This window comes from Mustela lutreola, chromosome 7, assembly GCF_030435805.1.
Source record: "Mustela lutreola isolate mMusLut2 chromosome 7, mMusLut2.pri, whole genome shotgun sequence".
In the NCBI taxonomy this organism is placed as follows: Eukaryota; Metazoa; Chordata; class Mammalia; order Carnivora; family Mustelidae; genus Mustela; species Mustela lutreola.
The window spans coordinates 34,763,930-34,790,427 of record NC_081296.1 but is presented as its reverse complement, the minus strand read 5'-3'; the positions used below and the strand labels follow the sequence as shown (position 1 = coordinate 34,790,427).

Here is a 26,498-nt window from a genome sequence, read left to right as displayed (position 1 = left end):
GATTAATGCATGATTACAAATAGTTATCCCCCACATCTCTTGCATCATTTATAGGATGAATTGGTGATATTCAATTAGACAATGTTGGCAGATTTCAGGAGAAGAGTTGATGAGCTTTTGTTTGAACATATCCATGAACTTCTGGAAAGAAGTCCAGAAAAGCAGTAGACCCAAAGATAGAGAATTGGGAGTTATTGACATATCGAGGATAGTTGAAACCATGGAAAAGCATGAGTTTACTAAACCTAGTTCAGAAATAGAACCCTTCGGACATTTCAGTTGGGGCAAAAGTGGGTAGCTGAACAAGGGTGGGCAAAGAAGAAGAGATAGATAATCTTGCAGCTTACACATTCCAGTGGCAAAAGCTGCAGAGGGACTCGTTTTTAATTTCAAATGGTAAAATAAATGGAGAGGCCCATTTCTCTGGAGCATTCACAGCAGCCTCTCTTCCAGGATGTATATTCTAAGAAGTCCATGTTAAAGTTTTTACATCTAGTATATGGGTAACAGTCTCAACATTATAATTTCAGGCTAACAGTTAGTGTAAAAGATATGTTGCTGCTGATCCCAACATCCATTGGAAGATTCAACATTCTTCCCTCAAAACTGTGAAGTTGGCAAAATGAATTTTTCTACACTGATCCTTCAGAGCCATTTAGTTTCACTGTCTTCATGGGCAAATCATCTAAAGATTGCCAGAGCAGAGATTCAGGACCCAGGAAGTTTAGAAAAACATTGGTCAGACTCAGTAGGCACCATTGATGGCCCTCAGTAACCAAAGGAGGCCTTGCTCAGAAAGGACCACCCACTCAATGGTGTTCATTTTGGTTTGGTTTGATTTTTCTGTGCTGCTTCATTCATTCTAGAAGTCTTTCCTCCTTTCTGGCTATTTCAAGATCAGTACAGGAAATCCAGTTAAGCCGTTTTCATCTCAAAACTAGGTGGTTTTGAAGTTTTGTGTGGTCATTATTAGTCTCAGGAATGGTCTGAGAAAATATTTTCCATTCTTGTTTAAAAAACTCATACCTCAGGGCGCCTGGGTGGCTCGGTCTGTTAAGCTTCCAACTCTTGGTTTCTGTCCAGATCATGATCTCAGGGTTGTGAAATTCAAACCCTACATCAGGCTTCATACCCTGCTTAACATTCTCTCTCTCCTTCTCCCTCTGCTCCTCCACACCCACCCCGAAAAACAACAACAATAACTCATACCTCAGTAAGGCAAGAGTGTACTTTATGGGAAGAACACTCTTATCAGGAGTCAGAAGACCTTAGGATATCATATCTCTCCTGACTAGGCTAGTACTTCACAATCCCTGAGCCTCAGTTTCCTCATCTATCAGATGGGAATAGTAATACCAGCCCCCACAGACTGAATGTGGTTTTCTCATACCCAACAGGGAGGATTATAAATTGATTCAAGATTTTTTTAATGTAAGGGGGATGTACATATCACAAACTCTGAAAATCTGCATACTCTTTGGCTCTGTAATTCTACTTCTAGAAAATAACTTGAAGTCTGGCAAGGATTTATACACAAAATGTTTATCCCAACATGGTTTATAGTGATGGATACTGAAAACTACCAGAAGCTCCAGAAATGTTCCACTGGTAGGAAATTACTCACCCATTAAAAAAAAAAAAAAAAATGATGTTCATGAATGCAATCAGATCTCTAGAATCTAGATCACTTTAAAGGAAATACATAGTTTTTAAAAATATGGTAAATGACAAGACAGGGATATAATCAGCAAGATTTAGATTGCAGGAAACTATAAAATAAACAACCAGATTTTTTCAACAAATAAATTTACAAAGGAAAAAAAGAGAGAGATGGAAGGTTAACATACAGAGTAAGAAGAGACTTAGAAAGATATAGTAAACAATTATAATGTATGATTCTTATTTAGATGCTAATTTTTTTAAAAAACTACCAAAATGTTAAGACTTTGTGATACTTTTGGAATTTTAAATACTAGTTCCTTGATGGTGCTAAGAATTACTGTTATTTTCAGATGTAATGGTATTGTGGGGGTTTTTTAAGTTCTTATTTTTTAGAGATACAAAGTAAAACATTTATGAATGAAATTATGTAATGACTTAGACTTGCTTATGCATAATGCAAGATGTGGATGGTCTGGATGGGTAGGACTGTCCATGGTTGTTGGTGATCGGGATGAATGATAAGTGCATGGGGGTTTGTTATCCTAGTCTGTCTTTCTTTGGCTTATGTTAAAACTTTTCAATAATACAGTTTGTTTGTTTGTTTTTTTAATTTTTTTTAAATAAGCATATATTATTATCCCCAGGGGTACAGGTCTGTGAATCGCCAAGTTTACACACTTCACAGCACTCACCAAAGCAAATACCCTCCCCAATGTCCATAACCCCACCCCCCTTCTCCCAACCCCCCTCCCCCCAGCAACCCTCAGTTTGTTTTGTGAGATTAAGAGTCACTTATGAGGGTGGCTGGGTGGCTCAGTGGGTTAAGCCACTGCCTTCGGCTCAGGTCATGATCTCAGGGTCCTGGGATCGAGTCCCGCATCGGGCTCTCTACTCAGCAGGGAGCCTGCTTCCTCCTCTCTCTCTCTGCCTGCCTCTCTTCCTACCTGTGATCTCTCTCTGTCAAATAAATAAATAAAATCTTTAAAAAAAAAAAAAGAGTCACTTATGATTAAAAAAAAAAAAGTCACTTATGATTGTCTCCCTCCCAATCCCATCTTGTTTCATTGATTCTTCTCCTACGCACTTAAGCCCTCATGTTGCATCACCACTTCCTCATATCAGGGAGATCATATGATAGTTGTCTTTCTCTGCTTGACTTATTTCACTAAGCATGATACGCTCTAGTTCCATCCATGTTGTTGCAAATGGCAAGATTTCATTTCTTTTGATGGCTGCATAGTATTCCATTGTGTATATATACCACATCTTCTTTATCCATTCATCTGTTGATGGACATCTAGGTTCTTTCCATAGTTTGGCTATTGTGGACATTGCTGCTATAAACATTCAGGTGCACATGCCCCTTTGGATCACTACGTTTGTATCTTTAGGGTAAATACCCAGTAGTGTAATTGCTGGGTCATAGGGCAGTTCTATTTTCAACATTTTGAGGAACCTCCATGCTGTTTTCCAGAGTGGTTGCACAAGCTTGCATTCCCAGAAACAGTGGAGGAGGGTTCCCCTTTCGCCGCATCCTCGCCAGCATCTGTCATTTCCTGACTTGTTGATTTTAGCCATTCTGACTGGTGTGAGGTGATATCTCATTGTGGTTTTGATTTGTATTTCCCTGATGCCGAGTGATATGGAGCACTTTTTCATGTGTCTGTTGGCCATCTGGATGTCTTCTTGCAGAAATGTCTGTTCATGTCTTCTGCCCATTTCTTGATTGGATTATTTGTTCTTTGGGTGTTGAGTTTGCTAAGTTCTTTATAGATTTTGGACATTAGTCTTTTATCTGATATGTCGTTTGCAAATATCTTCTCCCATTCTGTCAGTTGTCTTTTGATTTTGTGAACTGTTTCCTTTGCTGTGCAAAAGCTTTTGATCTTGATGAAATCCCAATAGTTCATTTTTGCCCTTGCTTCCCTTGCTTTTGGCGATGTTCCTAGGAAGATGTTGCTGCAGCTGAGGTCGAAAAGGTTGCTGCCTGTGTTCTCCTCAAGGATTTTGATGGATTCCTCTCTCACATTGAGGTCCTTCATCCATTTTGAGTCTATTTTCATGTGTGGTGTAAGGAAATGGTCCAATTTCATTTTTCTGCATGTGGCTGTCCCAATTTTCCCAACATCATTTATTGAAGAGGCTGTCTTTTTTCCATTGGACATTCTCTCCTGCTTTGTCGAAGATTAGTTGACCATAGAGTTGAGGGTCTATTTCTGGGCTCTCTATTCTGTTCCATTGATCTATGTGTCTGTTTTTGTGCCAGTACCATGCTGTCTTGATGATGACAGCTTTGTAATAGAGCTTGAAGTCCGGAATTGTGATGCCACCAATTTTGGCTTTCTTTTTCAATATCCCTTTTGCTATTCGAGGTCTTTTCTGGTTCCATATAAATTTTAGGATTATTTGTTCCATTTCTTTGAAAAAGATGGATGGTACTTTGATAGGAATTGCATTAAATGTGTAGATTGCTTTAGGTAGCAGAGACATTTTCACAATATTTATTCTTCCAATCCAGGAGCATGGAACATTTTTCCATTTCTTTGTGTCTTCCCTCAATTTCTTTCATGAGTACTTTATAGTTTTCTGAGTATAGATTCTGTGCCTCTTTGGTTAGGTTTATTCCTAGGTATCTTATGGTTTGAGGTGCAATTATAAATGGGATTGACTCCTTAATTTCTCTTTCTTCTGTCTTGTTGGTGTAGAGAAATGCAACTGATTTATGTGCATTGATTTTATATCCTGACACTTTACTGAATTCCTGTACAAGTTCTAGCAGTTTTGGAGTGGAGTCTTTTGGGTTTTTCACATATAGTATCATATCATCTGCGAAGAGTGATAATTTGACTTCTTCTTTGCTGATTTGGATGCCTTTAATTTCCTTTTGTTGTCTGATTGCTGAGGCTAAGACTTCTAGTACTATGTTGAATAGCAGTGGTGATAATGGACATCCCTGTCGTGTTCCTGACCTTAGCGGAACAGCTTTCAGTTTTTCTCCATTGAGAATGATATTTGCAGTGGTTTTTTCATGAATGGCTTTGATAATATTGAGGTATGTGCCCTCTATCCCTACACTTTAAAGAGTTTTGATCAGGAAGGGATGCTGTACTTTGTCAAATGCTTTTTTAGCATCTATTGAGAGTATCATAGGGTTCTTGTTCTTTCTTTTATTGATGTGTTGTATCACATTGATTGATTTGCAGATGTTGAACCAACCTTGTAGCCCTGGAATAAATCGCACTTGGTCGTGGTGAATAATCCTTTTAATGTACTGTTGAATCCTATTGGCTAGTATTTTGGTGAGAATTTTCACATCTGTGTTCATCAAGGATATTGGTCTATAGCTCTCTTTTTTGATGGTATCCTTGTCTGGTTTGGGGATCAAGGTGATGCTGGCCTCATAAAATGAGTTTGGAAGTTTTCCTTCCATTTCTATTTTTTGGAACAGTTTCAGGAGAATAGGAATTAGTTCTTCTAAATGATTGGTAGAATTCCCCCGGGAAGCCATCTGCCCCTGGGCTTTTGTTTGTTTGGAGATTTTTATTTTATTTTTTTTTAAAGATTTTTTCTTTATTTATCTGACAGAGATAACAAGTAGGCAGAGAGGCAGGCAGAGAGAGAGGAGGAAGCAGCCTACCTGCAGAGCAGAAAGCCCGATGTGGGGCTCGATCCCAGGACCCTGGGATCATGACCTGAGCCGAAGGCAGAGGCTTAACCCACTGAGCCACCCAGGTGCCCCTGTTTGGAGATTTTTAATGACTGTTTCAATCTCCTTACTGGTTATGGGTCTGTTCAGGCTTTCTATTTCTTCCTGGTTCAGTTGTGGTAGTTTATATGTTTCTAGGAATGCATCCATTTCTTCCAGATTGTCAAATTTGTTGGCGTAGAGTTGCTCATAATATGTTCTTACAATACTTTGTATTTCTTTGGTGTTAGTTGTGATCTCTCCTCTTTCATTCATGATTTTATTTATTTGGGTCCTTTCTCTTTTCTTTTTGATAAGTCGGGCCAGGGGTTTATCAATTTTATTAATTCTTTCAAAGAACCAGCTCCTAGTTTTGTTGATTTGCTCTATTGTGTTTTTGGTTTCTATTTCATTGATTTCTGCTCTGATCTTTATGATTTCTCTTCTCCTGCTGGGCTTAGGGTTTCTTTCTTGTTCTTTCTCCAGCTCCTTTAGGTGTAGGGTTAGGTTGTGTACCTGAGACCTTTCTTGTTTCTTGAGAAAGGCTTGTACCGCTATATATTTTCCTCTCAGGACTGCCTTTGTTGTGTCCCACAGATTTTGAACCGTTGTGTTTTCATTATCATTTGTTTCCATGATTTTTTTCAATTCTTCTTTAATTTCCCGGTTGACCCATTCATTCTTTAGAAGGATGCTGTTTAGTCTCCATGTATTTGGGTTCTTTCCAAACTTCCTCTTGTGGTTGAGTTCTAGCTTCAGAGTATTGTGGTCTGAAAATATGCAGGGAATGATCCCAATCTTTTGATACCGGTTGAGTCCTGATTTAGGACCAAGGATGTGATCTATTCTGGAGAATGTTCCATGTGCACTAGAGAAGAATGTGTATTCTGTTGCTTTGGGATGAAATGTTCTGAATATATCTGTGATGTCCATCTGGTCCAGTGTGTCGTTTAAGGCCTTTATTTCCTTGCTGATCTTTTGCTTGGATGATCTTTCCATTTCAGTGAGGGGAGTGTTAAAGTCCCCTACTATTATTGTATTATTGTTGATGTGTTTCTTTGATTTTGTTACTAATTGGTTTATATAGTTGGCTGTTCCCACGTTGGGGGCATAGATATTTAAAATTGTTAGATCTGGGGCGCCTGGGTGGCTCAGTGGGTTACGCCACTGCCTTCAGCTCAGGTCATGATCTCAGGGTCCTGGGATCGAGTCCCGCATTGTGCTCTCTGCTCAGCAGGGAGCCTGCTTCCCTCTCTCTTTCTCTGCCTGCCTCTCCATCTACTTGTGATTTCTCTCTGTCAAATAAATACATAAAATCTTTAAAAAAAATTGTTAGATCTTCTTGTTGGACAGACCCTTTAAGTATGATATAGTGTCCTTCCTCATCTCTTATTATAGTCTTTGGCTTAAAATCTAATTGATCTGATATAAGGATTGCCACTCCTGCTTTCTTCTGATGCCCATTAGCATGGGCTTTTCCACCCCCTCACTTTAAATCTGGAGGTGTCTTCGGGCTTAAAATGAGTTTTGGAGGCAACATATAGATGGGTTTTGGTTTTTTATCCATTCTGATACCCTGTGTCTTTTGATTGGGGCATTTAGCCCATTAACATTCAAGGTAACTATTGAGGGATATGAATTTAGTGCCATTATATTGCCTGTAAGGTGACTGTTACTGTATATGGTCTCTGTTCCTTACTGATCTACCACTTGTAGGCTCTCTCTTTGCTTAGAGGACCCCTTTCAATATTTCCTGTAGAGCTGGTTTGGTGTTTGCAAATTCTTTCAGTTTTTGTTTGTCCTGGAAGCTTTTAATCTCTCCTTCTATTTTCAATGATAGCCTAGTTGGATATAGTATTCTTGGCTGCATGTTTTTCTCGTTTAGTGCTCTGAAAATATCATGCCAGCTCTTTCTGGCCTGCCAGGTCTCTGTGGATAAGTCAGCTGCCAATGTAATATTTTTACCATTGTATGTTACAGACTTCTTTTCCCGGGCTGCTTTCAGGATTTTCTTTGTCACTAAGACTTGTAAATTTTACTATTAGATGATGGGGTGTGGGCCTATTCTTATTGATTTTGAGGGGCGTTCTCTGAGCCTCCTAAATTTTGATGCTTGTTCCTTTTGCCATATTGGGGAAATTCTCCCCAATAATTCTCTCCAGTATACCTTCTGCTCCCCCCTCTCTTTCTTCTTCTTCTGGAATCCCAATTATTCTAATGTTGTTTCATCTTATGGTGTCACTTATCTCTTGAATTCTCCCATTGTGGTCCAGTAGCTGTTTGTCCCTCTTTTGTTCAGCTTCTTTATTCTCTGTCATTTGGTCTTCTATATCACTAATTCTTTCTTCTGCCTCATTTATCCTATCAGTGAGAGCCTCCATTTTTGATTGCACCTCATGAATAGCTTTTTTTATTTCAACTTGGTTAGATTTTAGTTCTTTTTTTCTCCAGAAAGGGCTTTTATATCTCCCGAGAGGGTTTCTCTAATATCTTCCATGCCTTTTTCGAGCCTGGCTAGAACCTTGAGAATTGTCATTCTGAACTCTAGATTTGACATATTACCAATGTCTGTATTGATTAGGTCCCTAGCCTTCGGTACTGCATCTTGTTCTTTTTTTTGTGGTGAATTTTTCCGCCTTGTCATTTTATCCAGATAAGAGTATATGAAGGAGCAGGTAAAATACTAAAAGGGTGGCCACAACCCCAGGAAAATATGCTTTAACCAAATCAGAAGAGATCCCAAATTGTGAGGGGGGAGAAAGGGGATAAAAGAGGTTCAAAAAGAAAGAAAGAAGAAAAAAAAATGAATTTAAAAAAAGAAAACGAATAAAGAAAAATATAAAAAAGAAAAAATATTTATATTAGATAAACTAGTTAAAAACATTAAAAAAGAAAAGGGTAAAAGTTAAAAAAATTTTAGCAGAAGAAGAGAAAAAAATGAAAAAGAAAAAATTAAGTTAACTGCAAGACTAAAAAAATCACAGGGAGAAAGCCATGAATTCCGTGCTTTGCTTTCTCCTCCTCTGGAATTCTGCTTCTCTCCTTGGTATTGAAACTGCACTCCTTGGTAGGTGAACTTGGTCTTGGCTGGATTTCTTGTTGATGTTCTGGGGGAGGGGCCTGGTGTAGTGATTCTCAAGTGTCTTTGCCCCAGGTGGAATTGCACCGCCCTTACCAGGGGCCGGGCTGAGTAATCCGCTCTGGTTTGCTTTCAGAAGCTTTTGTTCCCTAAGCGCTTTCTGTAGAGTTCTGGAGGAAGGGAATACAAATGGCGGCCTCCTGGTCTCCAGCCCAGAGGAGCCGAGAGCCCGGGGCCCCACTCCTTTGTGCCCTCAAAGAACAGTGCCCAGTTACTCCGTCTGCCTGACCTCTGGCCGCGCTCCGAGCTCACCGAGCCTGCGACTGGTTCAAGGTAACCCCGAGCTGCGAGCTTACTATCGGCTCTGTCTCTGTAGCTGGTTTTCCCGTTCCAATAACCGCAAGCTCTGCGACACTCAGACACCCCCGATCCTTCTGTGACCCTGCGGGACCTGAGGCCACGCTGACCCGGGTGGGCTTCGCCCCGGTTTAGCCTCTGGAGTGATGTCCCCCAGCGGAACAGACTTTTAAAATTCCTGATTTTGTGCTCCATTGCTCCCCGCTTGCCGTGAGCCGCCCCCCCCCCCGGGGTCTATCTTCCCGTCGCTTTGGATTCACTTCTCCGCCAGTCCTACCTTTCAGAAAGTGGTTGTATTTCTGTTTCTAGAATTGCTGTTCTTCTTCTCTTCGATCTGCCGATGGATTTGCAGGTGTTTGCAATCTTTAGATAAGCTACCAACTGATCTCCTGCTAGCTGAAGTAGTCTCAGCCTGCTACTTCTCTGCCATCTTGACTCCCCCCCTCAATAATACAGTTTTTAAAGGTTTAAAAAGTAATGCTTACAAAGATACTTTTCATGACTTAGAAAATGCCTAAAATACTTGAATAAAATTCAATTTAATGTCAATCATATAGAGGAAAAAATCAAATAGAAAAAAACAAAAGGAAACATCAAATTGTAGCTGTCTTTGGGGAAATTATGGCAAACTTATTCTGTTTTTTCCTGCTTTTCTTTGCCTATGCATTTTTATAATGAGCCTCTATTACTTTTATAATCAGAAAAAGTAATTTTTTCACTTTCTGTGGTTAGAACTCTTTTGGAAACTTAACCTGAAATAACTTAAGCAAAATGGCTAGTAAAATGGCTTCTCTAACTGGAAAGGTAGAAGTTTAGAGCTAGATGCTAAGACTCCAATTATACCATCTGGGTTTTGTCTGTTTTTTCACTCGGCTTTTCTCTGCTTGGCTTCATCCTATAAGCATATATTTGTGTAACAAGTAAGTTAGCTACCAGCAAACCCCAGTTCATATCTCTCAGTTTAGATATCCCCAGAGAAAAGAGATTCATCCTATGGTCTTCTGTTAATCCCACAGAAGATCCTGATTGGTCCTTTTTAGGTCATGTACCATCCTAGAGCTCATTGTTATGACCTAGCTGATGAATACTGTGACTGTCCTGGAGTACATACTAACTTCTGCTGTTGTAGGAGAGCACAATATTTAAGAATCCCACCATGACTTCATGGAATAGGAGAGGGGAATATGCTAGGTGGACAAAAACCAAACTGTCACTATCTCCTCTCTCATGGGATTGTTGGGATAATTCATTGGGATGATTAATATAAAACATCTTCTAAATTGAAAAGTTTTGTGCAAATGTAAGTCCATTTTTTTAGTCTGATTCTATTAAATCAGAATATGATAACATCCTCATTGTGTACATGTATCTGTCAGTTTTGCTCATTACAAGAGAATAGATCTGGTGGTCATCATTTCATACTTCCCAATTTTAAAGCTGTAGGAGATGTTGAGTAGCCTGGGTGAATATATTTCCTAATGTAAAAGGAGAAAGGAGGCATTATATTGAACCTTCTAAGTAGTAAACTTAGAAGAAGCTCCAGATAGAGTTATTCATCAGATTTTCCTTACTTTTACAAAAAGGTATATTGGTAAATGAATAGTGATGGGGATTACAGTGCACATATGAACGGAAGCATCAGTTCCTTTGCATTTATTGCTAGAAGTTAACGTGTTGATTTTCTCCATATTCAAAGTCCTGCTCTTTTCATATACAAGAGCACTGAATCAGTATAAAATCTCTACGCTAAGGCTGATTTATCTACAAGGTCATTCATAATCTTAAAATACTATTTTCAATAATAGCTGCTTTGCAGACTAATAAAAGAACTACTATTTTTGGTCCAGTTTAACAAACAGCTCTGGAAAGCTGTTTGTTAGGCTGAAAAGATGAAAGTGACTTCTTTTTTTTCCTAAAGATTTTATTTATTTGAGAGAGAAAGAGATCACAAGTAGGCAGAGAAGCAGGCAGAGAGAGAAGGAAGCAGGCTCCCTGCTGAGCAGAGAGCCCAATGTGGGGCTCTATCACAGGACCCTGAGATCATGACCAGGACCCTGAGATCATGACCTGAGCCAAAGGCAGAGGCTTAACCCACTGAGCCACCCAGGCGCCACTGAAAGTGACTTCTTAAATGCTGTTGTCAACTGTCAAGACTAGTACTTTTTATAACAGAAAGCAATTAGATTCTCACTGTTATACTTTTAATGGTGATGAGGTTTTGAAAAATAGAGAACCTACATATGGCATTAGAAATTTGGGTTGTAACAAGAGTATATCTGGGTAGCATCATCTTATTTTCTGAATCCCTACATTCTAGTGAACTGGCTGTCTGGTACTTTAAAATATATTGCTTTTCAAAAGTGTAGAGGTAATTATAAGTCATTTTAACTATTGACAGGCTCTTTAGACCACTAAAAATGATCACATAATCATTTTCACTCATCTTTCTTGAAGAATAGGATCAGACTAACCAAGAGGGAAGAGAATCACTTACAGAAATAGCTGATTATTCAGGACTAAATCTAAGGAAATTATTAGTTAAGATGCTTTACCCAGACCTGTGTTGTTTGCTTGTTAGAGGGGTCTAAGCCTGTGTTTTTCAAACTTATCTTTGAAGATATTGCCAGCCCGTGCAGACTGATAACACAGATGTTTCTTCCTACATCTAGCTATGTGGTGAACATAGGTCTGATCAACAAGCTTCATGGCTGCTTCCTCTCGGTACAAGGACCAGTGGATGAGAATCCCAAGATGGCCACGTTTCTGCAGCACGCTGCAGAACTCTTACATGGAATATGCATGCTGTGCTTTGCTGTCACCAGAAGGTAAGGCTTCTACTTGATATCAGTCTGGACTCAACTTTGGAAAGATCTCTTAAATTTTGCCCATCTTGAGGTTACTTCATAGGGATACAAGTGGTCATCTTGGCCTCTTTTCTTTGCCCTGTCTTTGTCCTTATTGGTCTCCCATATTGAGACTAGCCTTACCTTTCTTGTCTTTCCCTGGCTACATGCTCCTGTCAGAGTCTGTTTTTCTTGTTGGTATCATACACTTAACTATCTTTGCTGGAAGAGATGTTAGAAAGCATCCAGTCCTAACTTCCACTGAAATTCAGGGGAAGCAAGTGATTTTCCTTGAGTTAGTGAGTCAGTAACAAAGCCTACACCAGATCAAGCCAGACCCTCAGTGCAATACAGTACAGCCTCCTAGTGTCTGTGACTGTGTTCACATGCTTTATTTACAGCCTCCTCCTAGGTTTGTTTATTTTCCCCCTTTTGCCTCTTTCTCCAAGACACCTTCATGTATAAGGGAAGGGAGCCATCCAAAAACAGTAGCTCCCTGAAGTTACATATGACCAATGTGTAGGACAGACAGCCTGAATAGGTAGAGGCCAGTAGCATGGGTAGTGAAAGAATTCTCCCAAGGCATAACAAAGGAGATAAATTTTATTGAATATACTGCAGGGAGCAGCAGGCGGGACAGCAGAGGAGAGACAGTCTGCCCTGAGGCAGTGGTGGGGGGCTGTAGTTAAGGAGGGAGTAGTGAAGAGGTGTGGGAACATAGGGAATTTTCTGTTTTTGGTACCTGTGCCTGGTAGCCCATTGGTGGAAGTAGCCCATTGGTCAGCTGGGGCTTATGGATATTCTGAGGTGGGTGGTCTAAGGGACCTATTCGTATTCACCATGGGGGTTGGTCACTGTGGGCCCTCTACCTTACTCAGGTTTCTGTTACACAAGTTGGTTGCCCAAAAGTGGCCTCTACGCTATGGACATAATTATGGCCAGTGTGCCAGGGACAGCTGCTGGCCTGGTTGGCTCTTTAGACCCCTCCCCTTATGCTGTATACTGTCCTCAAAAGTAATAATTCTCTAGGACAGGCAGAGTAAACCCACATTATGTTCTTTTCTTTCCCTTCTCACCAATTAAGAATTATTTGCAATAATGATTCAGTGTTTCTGATAGGAATATGACATAGCCCTCAGGCATATTAAGAATGTTTAGTAAAATAATTTTCTTACAATTAAATTCTAAATAGCACTGCATATAATTTTTTTTTTTCTGTAGCCCATTTTGTTTGTATTTTATATACTTTTGCAAACATTCCTAAAATGAAAGGGTACAGTGATGAGCCCTGATAGTATCCATTTTCTAGCTCCAACTATTATCAGTATTTTTCCAGTCTTATTTTATTCCCCCATTCACCTCCTCAGTTTTTGTTTTGTTTTGTTGGATTTTTGTTTCAGGTGAAGGGAGTTATAGCTAGAGCATGTTATAACAAATTTCAGGTATTCATTTCAGGGAAGACACTAAAGCATGCATCTCTGATGCCATTATCACACCTAGCATAATAAACAGTAATTTTGTAGCATACCTGGTCTATGTTCACTTTTCCCCACTGTCTCAGACATCTTTCTACCTTAAGTTTCTTGGAACCAGAATTCAAATTTCAGGTGTCATTTGGTTGTTATGTCTCTCAAGTCTCTCTTATTCTATAATAGTTCTCTTTCCCCTCTGCCTCTTTTTTTATGCCACCGATTTGTTAGAGAAAGAATTATATGGTTTTTAAGGACATGTCAAGAAGAAAATTAAAACTAAAATAAAAATTAAAAATTTGAAACTTCGAAAGTCTAGGTGCTTGAGAAATATCCATCCATATTCAATGTACACAGAATGCCAGTGACTATGTTCAGAATATTTTAAAAGAGAGAATTTGCTTTCTGAAATGAACTGGCTTAATATTTTTTTAGTCTGTTATACATAGGACCCCAAAACCCATCTATTCTTCTTTATGTTAACCTCCCTCTACCCCTAGTCACATTTCTAGGAAGATTAAGACTACCTGAAAGTTCGGGAGGCCAAGCATAACCTATATTCAGTGTTCCTTTCTAGAAGTGCAGACAGAGCCTACCTTCCAGGGATTAGGTGAGAACTTAGGAAGTGGCTCTTCATGGGTCTATAACCTAAATATGATCAAGTGCTACCACACACCACAGAGAGGCTCACAGAAGGAACATGGTTCCGTCCAGGGCATTGGCGCCTGCCAACTTAGGGTTGGCCATGCTGCCCAGCTAGGCCCTGTGCAGTAGCCAGGCTGCTCATTGGGGGGTATCCTCTCACCCAGGAGACCCCTTCTGACAGCGGTTCTTTTGTTTACACAGCATTATAAACCTGCCAGCATCCAAGTCTTTGTCACCTATATTCTTTCCTTAAATCCAGATGAATATCACACACATAAGCTTTTCCTTATGTGTTTGTTGTACAGTTTGCGGGCTTCAGCTTTCACTTACACTCACAGATTTAGTCACCTGAAATCTGTGGAGCTTGAAAAGAAGCTTAGAGGCCACTTTTATAGGGAAAGCAACTGAGCCAACCTAACTTGAATTAGGATACAAGATTCCTACTCAGCACTCTCACGCTTGACTTGGTATAATTCAAAATGGTAGGAGCCTATACTTAATTTCTTTTAAGATTTTCTCAATTACATATATGGAATATAGGATCCCTTTCTCTTTAACACACACAGTCATTTCCTCTTCAATAGACACTGAGCATCTGCCCTGTGCCAGATGCCAAGACAGGTACCCAAGATACTGCCCTCAGGGAGCCCAGAGCCTGGTCTGGGGTCAGACCTGTAAACTAACAGCTGCCACAGAAGAGACTGTTCACAGACACGGAGGTAAAGCACTCCTACAGGAGGTCAAGAAAGGTTTCTTTTTCTTTTCTTTTCTTTTTTTTTAAGATTTTATTTATTTATTTGACAGAGAGAAATCACAAGTAGATGGAGAGGCAGGCAGAGAGAGAGAGAGGGAAGCAGGCTCTCTGCTGAGCAGAGAGCCCGATGCGGGACTTGATCCCAGGACTCTGAGATCATGACCTGAGCTGAAGGCAGCGGCTTAACCCACTGAGCCACCCAGGCGCCCCAAGAAAGGTTTCAATGGACTAAATCTTAAAGGACCCAGGAAGACAGTAGCGGGAAGAATGCAACAGAGAAAGGGGACATAATACATGCACTGTGTGATGTAGCAGATGTTATTGCTGTCTTTGGCACCCCTGGAGGTTGCCTGACAACAGATTCCTGAATTTCTCTGCCTGCCTGGGGATATTCTCTGGACAAGTAGCTGTTTGCTACAAGTGCCAGGGAGTTGATACCTCCAGGAGTGACTCTCCAGCAGTAAATAGGTGGATTACTCTGCAGCTCCGCTAACCCCCAGTGAGGCAGTTCCAAGGTGTTCTGTACAGTCTGTCAGAGGGGCACTGGTGGTAAACTATGTGGTAGCACATCCTTGATCGGCTTTGTCGCAATTAAACTCCTTGTACCCATACCCTTGTTTCAGGACCTGGTTTGGAAGCAACCCAAACCAAGAGATACAGATAGACAAGATATTTTCTCAGGCTCAGTTTGATGTAGCTGCACAATAGGGTAACTATGAAGAGTGACAGGAGTTGAAGTATTAAATGAATCCCACAGATGTTAGCTCCTAGGGGGCCAAAAGGGAGACAAGAGCTTATAGCTATGGAAAGTCACTGAAGTTGTTTAAGAGAGAGTAACAGGATCACATTTCTGTTAAGTGAAAAGTGTAGAAAGAACTGGAATGGCATGACCTAGAAGTGGAAGGAATAATGGAGAGGCTCTTGCATGAGGCAAGTGGGAACTGTTGAGGGCTGTGGGAACAGCAGAAATAAGAGCAAATGCATTAAAAGGAGGCGAAATATATGTAAGCGAGATGGCATAGAGCTTGGTGGCATGGGAAGTAAAAGGAAGCGGGGAGGAATCTAATGGCTCCCAGGCTTCTGACTTGAAATTTGTGAGTGGTAGATGGTATTATCTCCAGAGTAGGGAATATAAGCAGTTTTCCATAGAGGAACTATGCCTAAGGATTATCCAAGTAGACCAGTGTCTTTGTATATATGTATATTGTTTCTATGTTCATGTGCAACTGGATTTTAAATAAATCAGTGGTTAACACATGGTGTTAACACATGGCACATGGTGGTTTTTGAGAGTCCTTGGTCCATATTTTTCCCCTTATAATTTCCTTCTCCATCTTTAGTTACTCAACCAATTTCTATTAGTAGGCCTTGCTACAAAAGCAGATTATTCTAGGAAAAAAGGTCCAGGTGGTTTCCTGGCTTAATTTACCTAGGAAATTCTTAGCAGGATAAGTATCAGCCGCTTGTGTGAATGGGTGAAAGAAGGATCCCTAATTGCTGCTCTCCTCATCCTTCAGTCCTCAACATTTCCTGAACGCCACCAAGCCGCAAGAATACAGGGCTTTCTGACCTCTTCAGATTAGTTTGCCTCTGATATTTACAAGACCATTTCAGACTACTTCCCCTTTTTTCATGGAAATTTTATTTCTAAACTACAACCTACAATGGCCTGTTGAAAGCACTTTGTTACATGTGTCAGAGTTTCTCTCTAGAAGGTCACACTGTGTCTAGGGAGAAAGGTAGTGTGGCTGTTGTATCAGAGTCATTCACATAATGCCTATTTTGGCTATCAGGACAAACCAAGGAGCCAGAAAGTTGGGGAAGGCTTGTTGTCAAAGCTCTTTTATGACCAGCAGAAATAGAAAGACAAAGAGGAGCCAGAGAGGCTTTCAAAAATCACTTCTTATGAGTTGGCAAGCCCTGAGATAATTAAGTACACTGATTAGCCCAGGGCTCTGGGTAAACACTGCAGTCTGCTGGTGGCCCAGCCTTTGTGACGGTGATTACAGCAGGGCTGCCTTTGCTCTACTCTCCTATTGTGCCCTTAATCTTCTCATTTTTACCTAGGTTTTGTGAAAGACAATTTGGGTGTCAGGGGGTTATGTTAGTAATCTTTGCTTTAGCACTGGTGTGGGAGGGGGTGGGGGAAAGATGGATGATTTTTGTACCAGGCCTGGTTTTGAACTTGTATTTAAGTAAAAATTGAAATTGTGATCTTCTGCTGAAAGGATTGATTTTATGTTAGGATTACTCCAGAATGTGAATCCAAGAACTTTTTGCGAGTTACAATTCTTAATCACTTAAGCAGAATTCAACCCTCTGTAATAGGACTTTCAAAAATGCTCATTTGTTTGGCCTTCACTGTTGTCACTTTTCCATTCTTGTCCTTTAAGTAGTAAAGAGAAAAGGATAGTTTTCAAATCTCAGGGCAGCATCTCAACAGACTTAATTGGCTGAGACTTACGGAGGCCCCCTCAAAGATGCTGACTCCTTAGCTGAATAATAGGATCTGAACAGTAATGAGTGATTATAAATTGCAGCCAACACAGCCCTTTCACTGAGTCAGCAATCACTTCCTAGTCCATAACCATACTAGGCACCACAGGGAGAGGGCTAGAAGCAGTAGTCCTCATGTAAGGAGATGAGCTTATAAAACCTAGCTAATTTTGACTGGCTAGAGAAGACTATTCTGAATTCTAGAATGTATTTACACAAAAAGGAGTTTGTTGTTATATGTATTTGTGGGTTTTATTTTCATATCCACAAACTACACTAAAATCCATAATTTTCATATCCATAAACTACACTAAACTACACTAAACTAAAATGGGTTCTAGCCAAGGTCCCTGGAAACCAGTGTCACAAAATGATAAGAATGATTTATAATTTAGCTCATTAACTATGTGGATATAAATGAGTGCTTCTCAAGTGTTTAAGGGTGCTTGAAAACCATTTGTTCAGGCAAAGGTAAACTTTAACTTTGCCTGCTTGAATTATTGACTCATGCATTAAACAAATATTTATGTAGCACTTGCTCTGTGCCAGGCGCTGTGCTAAGCTTGGGAGAAAGCAGAAATGACTCAGACATCACTTGTGTCCTCAAGGACCTCGTCAACTAGTAGAGGAAAGAAGACGTGTATACAGAGACCCACTGTATAAGGCAGAGAGTGATACAGAGGATAGAAGATAACACATGGAAGCACTTAGCACACTGCCTGGCATGTAGTACATGCTTAGTAAACATTGGCTACTGTTATTACATCATTATCGATGGAGTTAAAAGGAGGGAAAGACCATTCTTTGTTGTAGGAATTAGCGATTCCCTAGAGTGACTAAAATTTAATATAGACCTTGAAAGACAGGAAAGGTTGGAACATTTAGAGCTGAGAGAAAGGCAAATATAGAAAAGAACTAAAGCCAAGACATCATGGGAGAGATACATGAATAACCAGTGGAGTACTTCCTTGAGCTTCATTGTGAGATGTCTGTAGTGGTGATTTTAGTGCCCCCCAGATTGTTAGGAGGTTAGATAATAAGTGTAATAATAAGATAGATAAGATAGATAGAAAAGATTAGATAATAAATGTAAGAGTACTGTGTGAACTATATAAAATGACTTGCTGAGATGTGGTTATAGTGGTGTCATCAAAAACCTTTGAAGTGGCTTGCTAAGAAGCATATTCTGAGAGCATTAATCAAGTATCAAGAGTACCTAGTGGAGAACGTATTAGAGAGGAGGTAGAATGTGGGAGAAACCATTAACAATCACCCGGGGAAGAAGCAAAAGGAATGAAAAAGAATTTATTTTAATCCTCTCTAAGTCTCTCTATATATGACCTCATCAGACTCCAGACATTGTCATCTCTGTCTCATCTCTCTTCCTTGTACCCCAGATCTAATCTGTTGTCACATTTTGCTGATTGGAAGGAGCCTTAATGTTACCTTAATCCAGTCTTCTATTCATGTGTGAATCTCTTCAATAACCTCATCCAGTCTATATTTGAATATCTCTTTTGACAGGGAACTCATTACTTATTAAGGGAATGTATTCTGTCATTGGTAAGTTTTAATGCCTAATAAATCTCTCATACCCATCTATAATGTGTTTTCCTACTGCTACCCATTAGAACTAGTCCTGATTGCTCTTTGACAACTTACAGAATATTCTAATCCTGCTCTTCTCCCTGAACTTCTCTGGTCTTACCCTTCCACATATTTTCCTTTGCTTTTCTTCTCCTTGTTACAATTACTATGACTATATAACAAATCACCCCAAAATTTAGTGGCATAAAACAGCCATCTGTAGGGGCACCTGGCTAGCTCAGCATTAGAGCGTGCAACTCTTGATCTCAGGGTCATGAGTTCAAGCCCCACATCAGGGGTAGAGAGTACATTTAAAAAAAAAAAAAATCTTAAAAAAAAAAAAAAAGCCATCTATTAATCTCACAGACTTTGTGTCAGGAATTTTGTCAAGATACATAGAGAATGGCTTGTTTTTTTTTTTTTATCAGCTATTTAATTTAATTTTTTTTTAATTTTTTATTTTTTATAAACATATATTTTTATCCCCAGGGGTACAGGTCTGTGAATCACCAGGTTTACACACTTCACAGCACTCACCAAAGCACATACCCTCCCCAATGTCCATAATCCCACCCCCTTCTCCCAACCTCCCTCCCCCCAGCAACCCTCAGTTTGTTTTGTGAGATTAAGAGTCACTTATGGTTTGTCTCCCTCCCAATTCCATCTTGTTTCATTGATTCTTCTTCTACCCACTTAAGCCCTCATGTTGCATCACCACTTCCTCATATCAGGGAGATCATATGATAGTTGTCTTTCTCCGCTTGACTTATTTCGCTAAGCATGATACGCTCTAGTTCCATCCATGTTGTCGCAAATGGCAAGATTTCATTTCTTTTGATGGCTGCATAGTATTCCATTGTGTATATATACCACATCTTCTTGATCCATTCATCTGTTGATGGACATCTAGGTTCTTTCCATAGTTTGGGTATTGTGGACATTGCTGCTATAAACATTCGGGTGCACATGCCCCTTTGGATCACTATGTTTGTATCGAGAATGGCTCGTTTTTGTTCCACGATATCTGGGCCTCAGTTGGAAGAAAGCTAGAAGTTGGAAGGCTAGCAGTTGAAATCAAAGTGCTTATTCACACAAATCTGTAGTTCATATGGCTGTTAGCTGAAGACCTTTCTATCTGGTCACTCTGCAGTGCTAATTTGGATTTCCAATGTGGTGCCACATTCCAAGAAGGAGTATCTTGACAAAGAACTAAGTAGAAACCATATTACCTTTTATGAGCTAGCCTCAGAAGTTATGCAGAATGACTTCCTCTGAATTCTGTTCATCAAGAAAGTCACAACATCCCCCCAACTGCTTCAAAGGGAGGAGAAATAGGACTTCACCTCTTCATGGGGAATATGAAGGTCCTAGAAGAGCATATAGGACCAGAAATATTGCCATAGTTGTGTTTGAAAGATGCAATTTTCCACGTTCCAGCCTACTCTGAAGATAAATGTGTTTCCAATATCCTGTTCTCATCTGTCTTCTGTTCTCTCTGCAGTCTTATATCTGGTATTGTCACCCTATCTTTTGACATCACTTCTGTTAACTTTCAAACCTTTTGTGGTCATTAGCTACTGTCCTCAGACAAAAGACTTTCTGAGATTGGGAGATAGGGAATGAAGTAAATATAATAGGACTCAGCAAGTAAAAGTAAAGGAAGTAACATTTGGTGAACACCTTTTATGTGTCCCAGGCTAAATGCTCCTTGTAGAGTTACATTCCAGCAATGCTGCTCATACCAAGGGAGCATGGTAGCCTCTAAGAGTGATAAGGAGGAGTGACTGCCGCATGCTTCAGAGCTAGAGAGTGAGAAGAACACAAGAGCAAAACTTCTGGGCTATTTCTATATTCACAACTGGGTAATGGCTAGTTTAGAGATTTCTGAAAGATCCATCCCTGCTAATAATAAAGACTTAGTTGAGTTATAGAGACAGAATGATGACCATTTCATTGCTACAATTCAACTTGTATGTCCACTATGTGCCAGGCACTGTGCCAGAGAAAGGGAGCTTTCTGGATCATACCCCACAAGACCAACGTTTAGGGGTAGACTTCAGTCGCTTACCACTCCCAGAGGGGATAAGGTATGACGAAGGCAGACTGTCAGTACATGTGTGGGCTCACCAGGCTTAGAGCAGCAGAATATATCCAGGATATATTTGCAGTTAGACTCCTCCTGGTTCTAGAACTTTGGAGGGCAGGATCTCAAGAAGAAAACCTTTGTGTGGGGTTGTGTTGAAGAGCACAGATTGGGAGTCAGAAAAAGGTGGGTGCTGTTCCTGCTGTCCTAGCTCTGGGACCAATGGCAGATTTGGCTTCTCAAAGCCTGTTTCCTCACATTGTAAAAGTGAATTTGATAATTCTTCCCTTACAGGCTTAGACAAGGCAGGGGCAAATGGGAACTAACACATCTGTCTCTTGCCTGAGGTGCTGTTTTTAATATATATTTATTGTTCCCCACTTTTTTCCAAACAGATTTGTGAGAGAGTACAGTATATTTTTTTAGTGAAAAAACTAGAACAAAAGAAAATAGGAAAAAGTAAAGCAAGGCAGGAGCAAGTGAATTTAAGGCACAGATCATATTCATAACAAAGCCCTGATGGACATGTCCTCTTGGAATTCCTACTGGCAGCTTCTACCAAGAAGTTATACTTAATATGTCAGATTCTAAAACCCATTGGCTTTCACCCAAAGTAGGCTATTGCTCTTCACCTCCTTATTCTGCTCATGATTCTTGTCATGTGTCTTTAGTTACCTCTAACTTATCCCCCAGAATCCATTTCAGTCCTCTATGATATAATCAAAGGGATGCTTGCCTCCGAAATATGAGCTGGAACCTACTATTTATACCTCTTACTTAATATTTGCCTACTGCTAATTCATTAGTTCTCTTGTCCTATGTATTTGTTTTATGTCTTCAACTAAGATTTCCCTAAGGAAGGATTCTCCATGTCCTAGCAGTTCCCCTTGAGGCACATAGCACCAGCCAAAAACAAAATAAAAAGGAGATAGCTTGTGACTGGCAGAGTTAGCAAACACCAGTGTATATAGTTAATCTATGCCAGGACCCCATTTCCTGCACCTGCTCTTCACATGGGAAGAACGGCTGCCCACATCTCATATTCTTCTCCCTCTGAGGTGAGAAGATATTCAAGACCTTCATTCCTTGGGCAGGAATGAGACTAATTCTTACTCACTTCCTTCCATTGCTTTATTTATTCATCCCTTTATTTATTCTTTATCCATTCATTTATCTTATATTCTTTATTCATTCATTTGTTTACTCCTTATTCATTACAAGTTATTGAGCAGTTGATATATGCCAGACATTTGTCCAGGCATTAAGGCTGTAGTAGTAGATAAAACACCTCCACTTATGGAACTTACAATCTAACAGGAAAAGAAGACAATAAATCAGTAAACAAATTAGATAATATGAACTAGTGGTGGCAATACGAGAAAATAAAGTGGGTAATAGTACAGTGGCTTGTAGGTGGAGAGGTTAGGGAAGCCTCTCTGGGGAGATGACACTGAAACTAAGGAGTCAACCATGTAATGATCCAAGGGAAGAATATTGTAGTTGAGAAGAAACGCTAAGTTGATGACTCCCAAATATCTGGGGCAGGTGTGTTCCAGAAACAGAGAAGGCAGAATACTAGAATGTGACGAGCAGGAAAGAAAGTGCTCGATGAAGTCAAAGTAAGGGCCAGGAGTTGAGGACCGAGAGAGAAGAAGTCTGGATTTTATTCAATGTATGATGGGAAGCCATGTGAGGATTTTAAGCCAGAGAGTGGCATGATCTGATTACTTAAAAAGTAGAAAGAGCATCTGTTTACTCTGTGAGGAATGGATTAGAGGCGCCAGAAGGGAAGCAGGGAAACTCAGGCAGGAGGTACTGCTGCCCCAATATGACAGTTTTTCCTCCCAGTTACTCACCCAGCAAAAGCAATTGCCTTCATTTGGCCGCACAGCAGAGCCTCTGGAAGAGCTCCTTCAGCCTAACTGCCAAATTCTGAAGATAGGAGAAGCCAGAACATCAGCAAAACCAGCCAAAAGCAATACAGGGCCCTTCGCTACTTACAGTGCCTATAAGAAAGCTAAAGTTAGGAGGTTAGAAATGTCCGCTCGGAGAGACATGTTTGGACAGTAGCCCTAACCCACAATTCCAAGATCCAGAACTAGATCCTGTTGTCAGTCACCCAGAGCTGCTTGTACTCTCACCTCCTGGGCTCCTCCCTGACACTTCTTCCTTCTACCTTTAGTTGACTATCTTGAGGCCATCACCTCTGTATCTTCCACTTTCTTGGGCCTCTACTCAGACCTCTGTCAGAGCCCCAGTTTCTTCTTAGTGGCCTCACCCTCTACCTCTTGTTTCCATTGGTGTCCTCCTGGTCTTCCTCTTTCTCCAGCCTCTTCCAGGTTGTCAGTTCTAACTAACAAGAATGTCCATCTCTTTTCATCATCTATGACTTCTCTTCCCAGGAAGGTTTCCTTCCCAGAAACTCCTCTTGGAGTTAAACTGAAACTTATCATCAGGCACTTTGGAAATCCTCCCAAATATTAGCTAGCCTCACCCTACTTGATAATCTTATTGTAATTGTCCCTATACTTCTTTCCTTCTCTAACCAAATATCCAGGTATCTTACAATGCTTACACATACATCTTTCCCTCCTTCAGTTTTCTTTCCTCTTACATCTCCACTAAATCATCCGCATTCCCTTCAGTGGGGCTCCAAATTAGATCTGCATCAAACAAGCTACAGTGTGTGTGTGTGTGTGTGTGTGTGTGTGTGTGTGTGTGTGTGTGTAGGAGTGTGTAGGAGAGTATAATTTTCCAAGTAGATTCACAGCTGTTACAGCAACCCAGGAGTGAACAGAATCTTAGACATCGTTGTGTTCCATGCCCAGCTGAGGTTTGAGTACCCTCTGCCACTTAAGTGGATGTGATCTTCTACTTTTTCCAGAATAGGGAAGAATGTAATACCTTACCAATATCCCATTTAACTTTGGGGTGTTCTAATTCTTAGAAAGATTTTCAGAAGTTTATCTACTATCTGTTTTCAGGTAATGTCTTTTCTCTGGGGTCGTAAATAACAATATAATACCTCTTCAGTTTGAAAATAACTTCTATGGCCTTCAGTTCTGAGAAACTTCTGAGATATTTCAGCTCCAGATACTTCTACCACACAAGTCACTTTCCTAGGGAACTTTCTGATACATCAGTGTCCTGAATGTGGTATGGCACCCAGTGCTGGAGCCAGTGCTTCCAAGGTAGTGGAAGGTTCCAAGGTTCCCAAACTGAACCTTTCTTGTTATGTACATTGTGCTCCTATTAATTCAGTCAGAAATGGAATAATATTCATTGGTAAAAAAGCAATACTCTTTCCTCATTTGAACTGTTAGGCAGCTAATTTGCTAAGCCTTTTCCCCCAGTTACCCCTGAGAGCTGTGTTCCAATCCCCGTCACCATACCATCTTCCCATCCCAGACATATGCAGTTAGTTTTTATAAAGATCTAAAAATAGGATTTAACAGTCATTTTTATAAATTTCATCCTTTTTTCAGTTATCATTTATTTTTAGTTACACTTTTTTATTGATTCCTTCCTTCTCCTTGAAACTATCTTCACTTTGCTTCTAGGACACCATTCTTTCCTGGTTTTCTTCCTACCCTGTTGGTTTCTATTTTTTAGTTTCCTTTGCGATTTGTTCTTCTCTCCCCAACTTCTAAATGTGTGAGTATCCCAAGGTTCAATACTCAAACCACTATCTGTGCTCACTTACTGGATAGGCTCCTGACTTTAAGTACCATGTATGTGTTGGTGACCCCCACATGTCTCAAGTTCAACCACTCCTCTGACCTTTGGCTTATATATTTATTCAGTCATTCAACAAATGTTTATTGAGTGGCTACTATGTCAGACCACTGTTCTAAGCCCTGGGGACAAAACTGACAAAAATAGCTACCTTTGGAAAACTCATTTTATCCAATTTCTAGTTCACTATCTCCACTTAGATGTCTAACAGGCATCTTGAGTTTAACAGTTTAAGACTGAACTCCTGGTTTTCCACCCCAGTCATGTTCTATCCACTGTCTTCCCCATTTCTATAAATGACAGCCACATTTTTCTAGTTACTCAGGCCAAAATCCAGTGAGCCATTTTTTACTCCTCTTTCCTCACACCTACATCCTGTCTATCAAGAAATCCTGACTTTCCCATCTGAAGACTCTCAGAATCCAGCCACTTCCCACCACAGTCATAGCTACCAACCTGGTTCATCCACCATGATCTCTCACTTGGATAATCCAAACAGCCTCCCTGCCTCTGCCTTGGCTCTTCTAAAAGCTCTTCAACCAATTAGCTATGTGATATTTTTTTACATTTTTATTTTTTTATTAACATATAATGTATTATTTGCATCAGGGGTACAGGTCTGTAAATTATCAGTCTTAAACAATTCACAGCACCCACCATAGCACATACTCTACCCAGTGTTCATCACCCAACCACCCTATCCCTCTCCCCACCAGCAACCCTTAGTTTGTTTCTTGAGATTAAGAGTCTCTTATGGTTTGTCTCCCTCTCTGATTTCATCTTGTTTCATTTTCCCCTCCTCCCCCTATGATCCTCTGTCTTGTTTCTCAAATTCCTCATATCAGAGAGATCATATGATAATTGTCTTTCTCTGACTGACTTACTTCACTTAGCATAATACCTTCTAGTTCCATACACGTCGTCGCAAATGGGAAGATTTCATTTTTTTTGATGGCTTCTAATATTCATTCATATATGTAATCTATACACACACACCACATCTTCCTTTTTAATATTTTATTTATTTATTTGACAGACAGAGATCACAAGTAGGCAGAGAGGCAGGCAGAGAGAGAGGGGAAGCAGGCTCCGTGCTGAGCAGAGAGCCCGATGTGGGGCTCGATCCCAGGACCCTGGGACCATGACCTGAGCCGAAGGCAAAGGCTTTAACCCACTGAGACACCCAGGCACCCCACCACATCTTCTTTATCCATTCATCTGTTGATGGACATCTAGGTTCTTTCCATAGTTTGGCCATTTTGGACATTGCTGCTATAAACATTCGGGTGCACATGCCCCTTTGAATATAGTGATTTTTTAAAAATATTTTATTTGTTTATTTGACAGAGAGCTAGAGAGAGAGCACAAGTAAGCAGAGCGGCAGGGAGAGGGGGAGAGAGAGAAGCAGGCTCTCTGCCAAGCAGGGAGCCCGATGTGGGGCTCGATTCCAGGACCCTGGAATTATGACCCGAGCCGAAGGCAGCCGCCCAACCAACTGAGCCACCCGGGCACCCCTATAGTGATTATTTTTAAACTTAAGTCAGATACATCACTCCTCTGAACCTTACAATGACTTTCCTTCTCATTTAGTGAAATCCTTTTTTTTCTCTACAGTGGTCTATAAGACCCTACCTGATCTTCCTGGCCTCTCTGATCTTGTCTCCTAATTCTTCTATTCCCTCAGTCTGCTATAGCCACACTGGCCTTGCTATTTCATATATATATATATGATTTTATTTATTTATTTGACAGACAGAGATCACAAGTAGGCAGAGAGAATGGGGGAAGCAAGCTCCCTGCTGAGTAGAGAGCCCAATGCAGGGCTCCATCCCAGGACCCTTAGATCATGACCTGAGCTGAAGGCAGAGGCTTTAACCCACTGAGCCACCCAGGCGCCCCTGGCCTTGCTATTTCTTGAACATGTCCTGCATTTTCCTGACTCCCAAGACCTGACACCTGCTGCTTTTCTGTAAAAAACACTCTGGTCTCACAACCTCGTGGCTTCCTTCCTCACTTTCTATAAAACTCTTCTTACTTAACACATTAGAAAGAGCTTCCCCTGGGATGCCTGGGTGGTTCAGTTGTTAAGTGTCTGCCTTCAGC

General features: G+C 40.4%; 1 protein-coding gene across 4 annotated transcripts in view; it reads left to right on the top strand.

The window, feature by feature from the left end:
- The window catches only part of SCAPER (S-phase cyclin A associated protein in the ER), a 521,195-nt gene that overhangs the window by 447,952 nt on the left and 46,745 nt on the right, over positions 1-26,498 (top strand). For all 4 annotated transcript variants that reach the window (XM_059180289.1, XM_059180288.1, XM_059180286.1 and 1 more), the window contains one exon: positions 11,453-11,608. In XM_059180289.1, the coding sequence (XP_059036272.1) occupies positions 11,453-11,608 (156 nt within the window). The remainder of the gene's footprint in view (positions 1-11,452; positions 11,609-26,498) is intronic.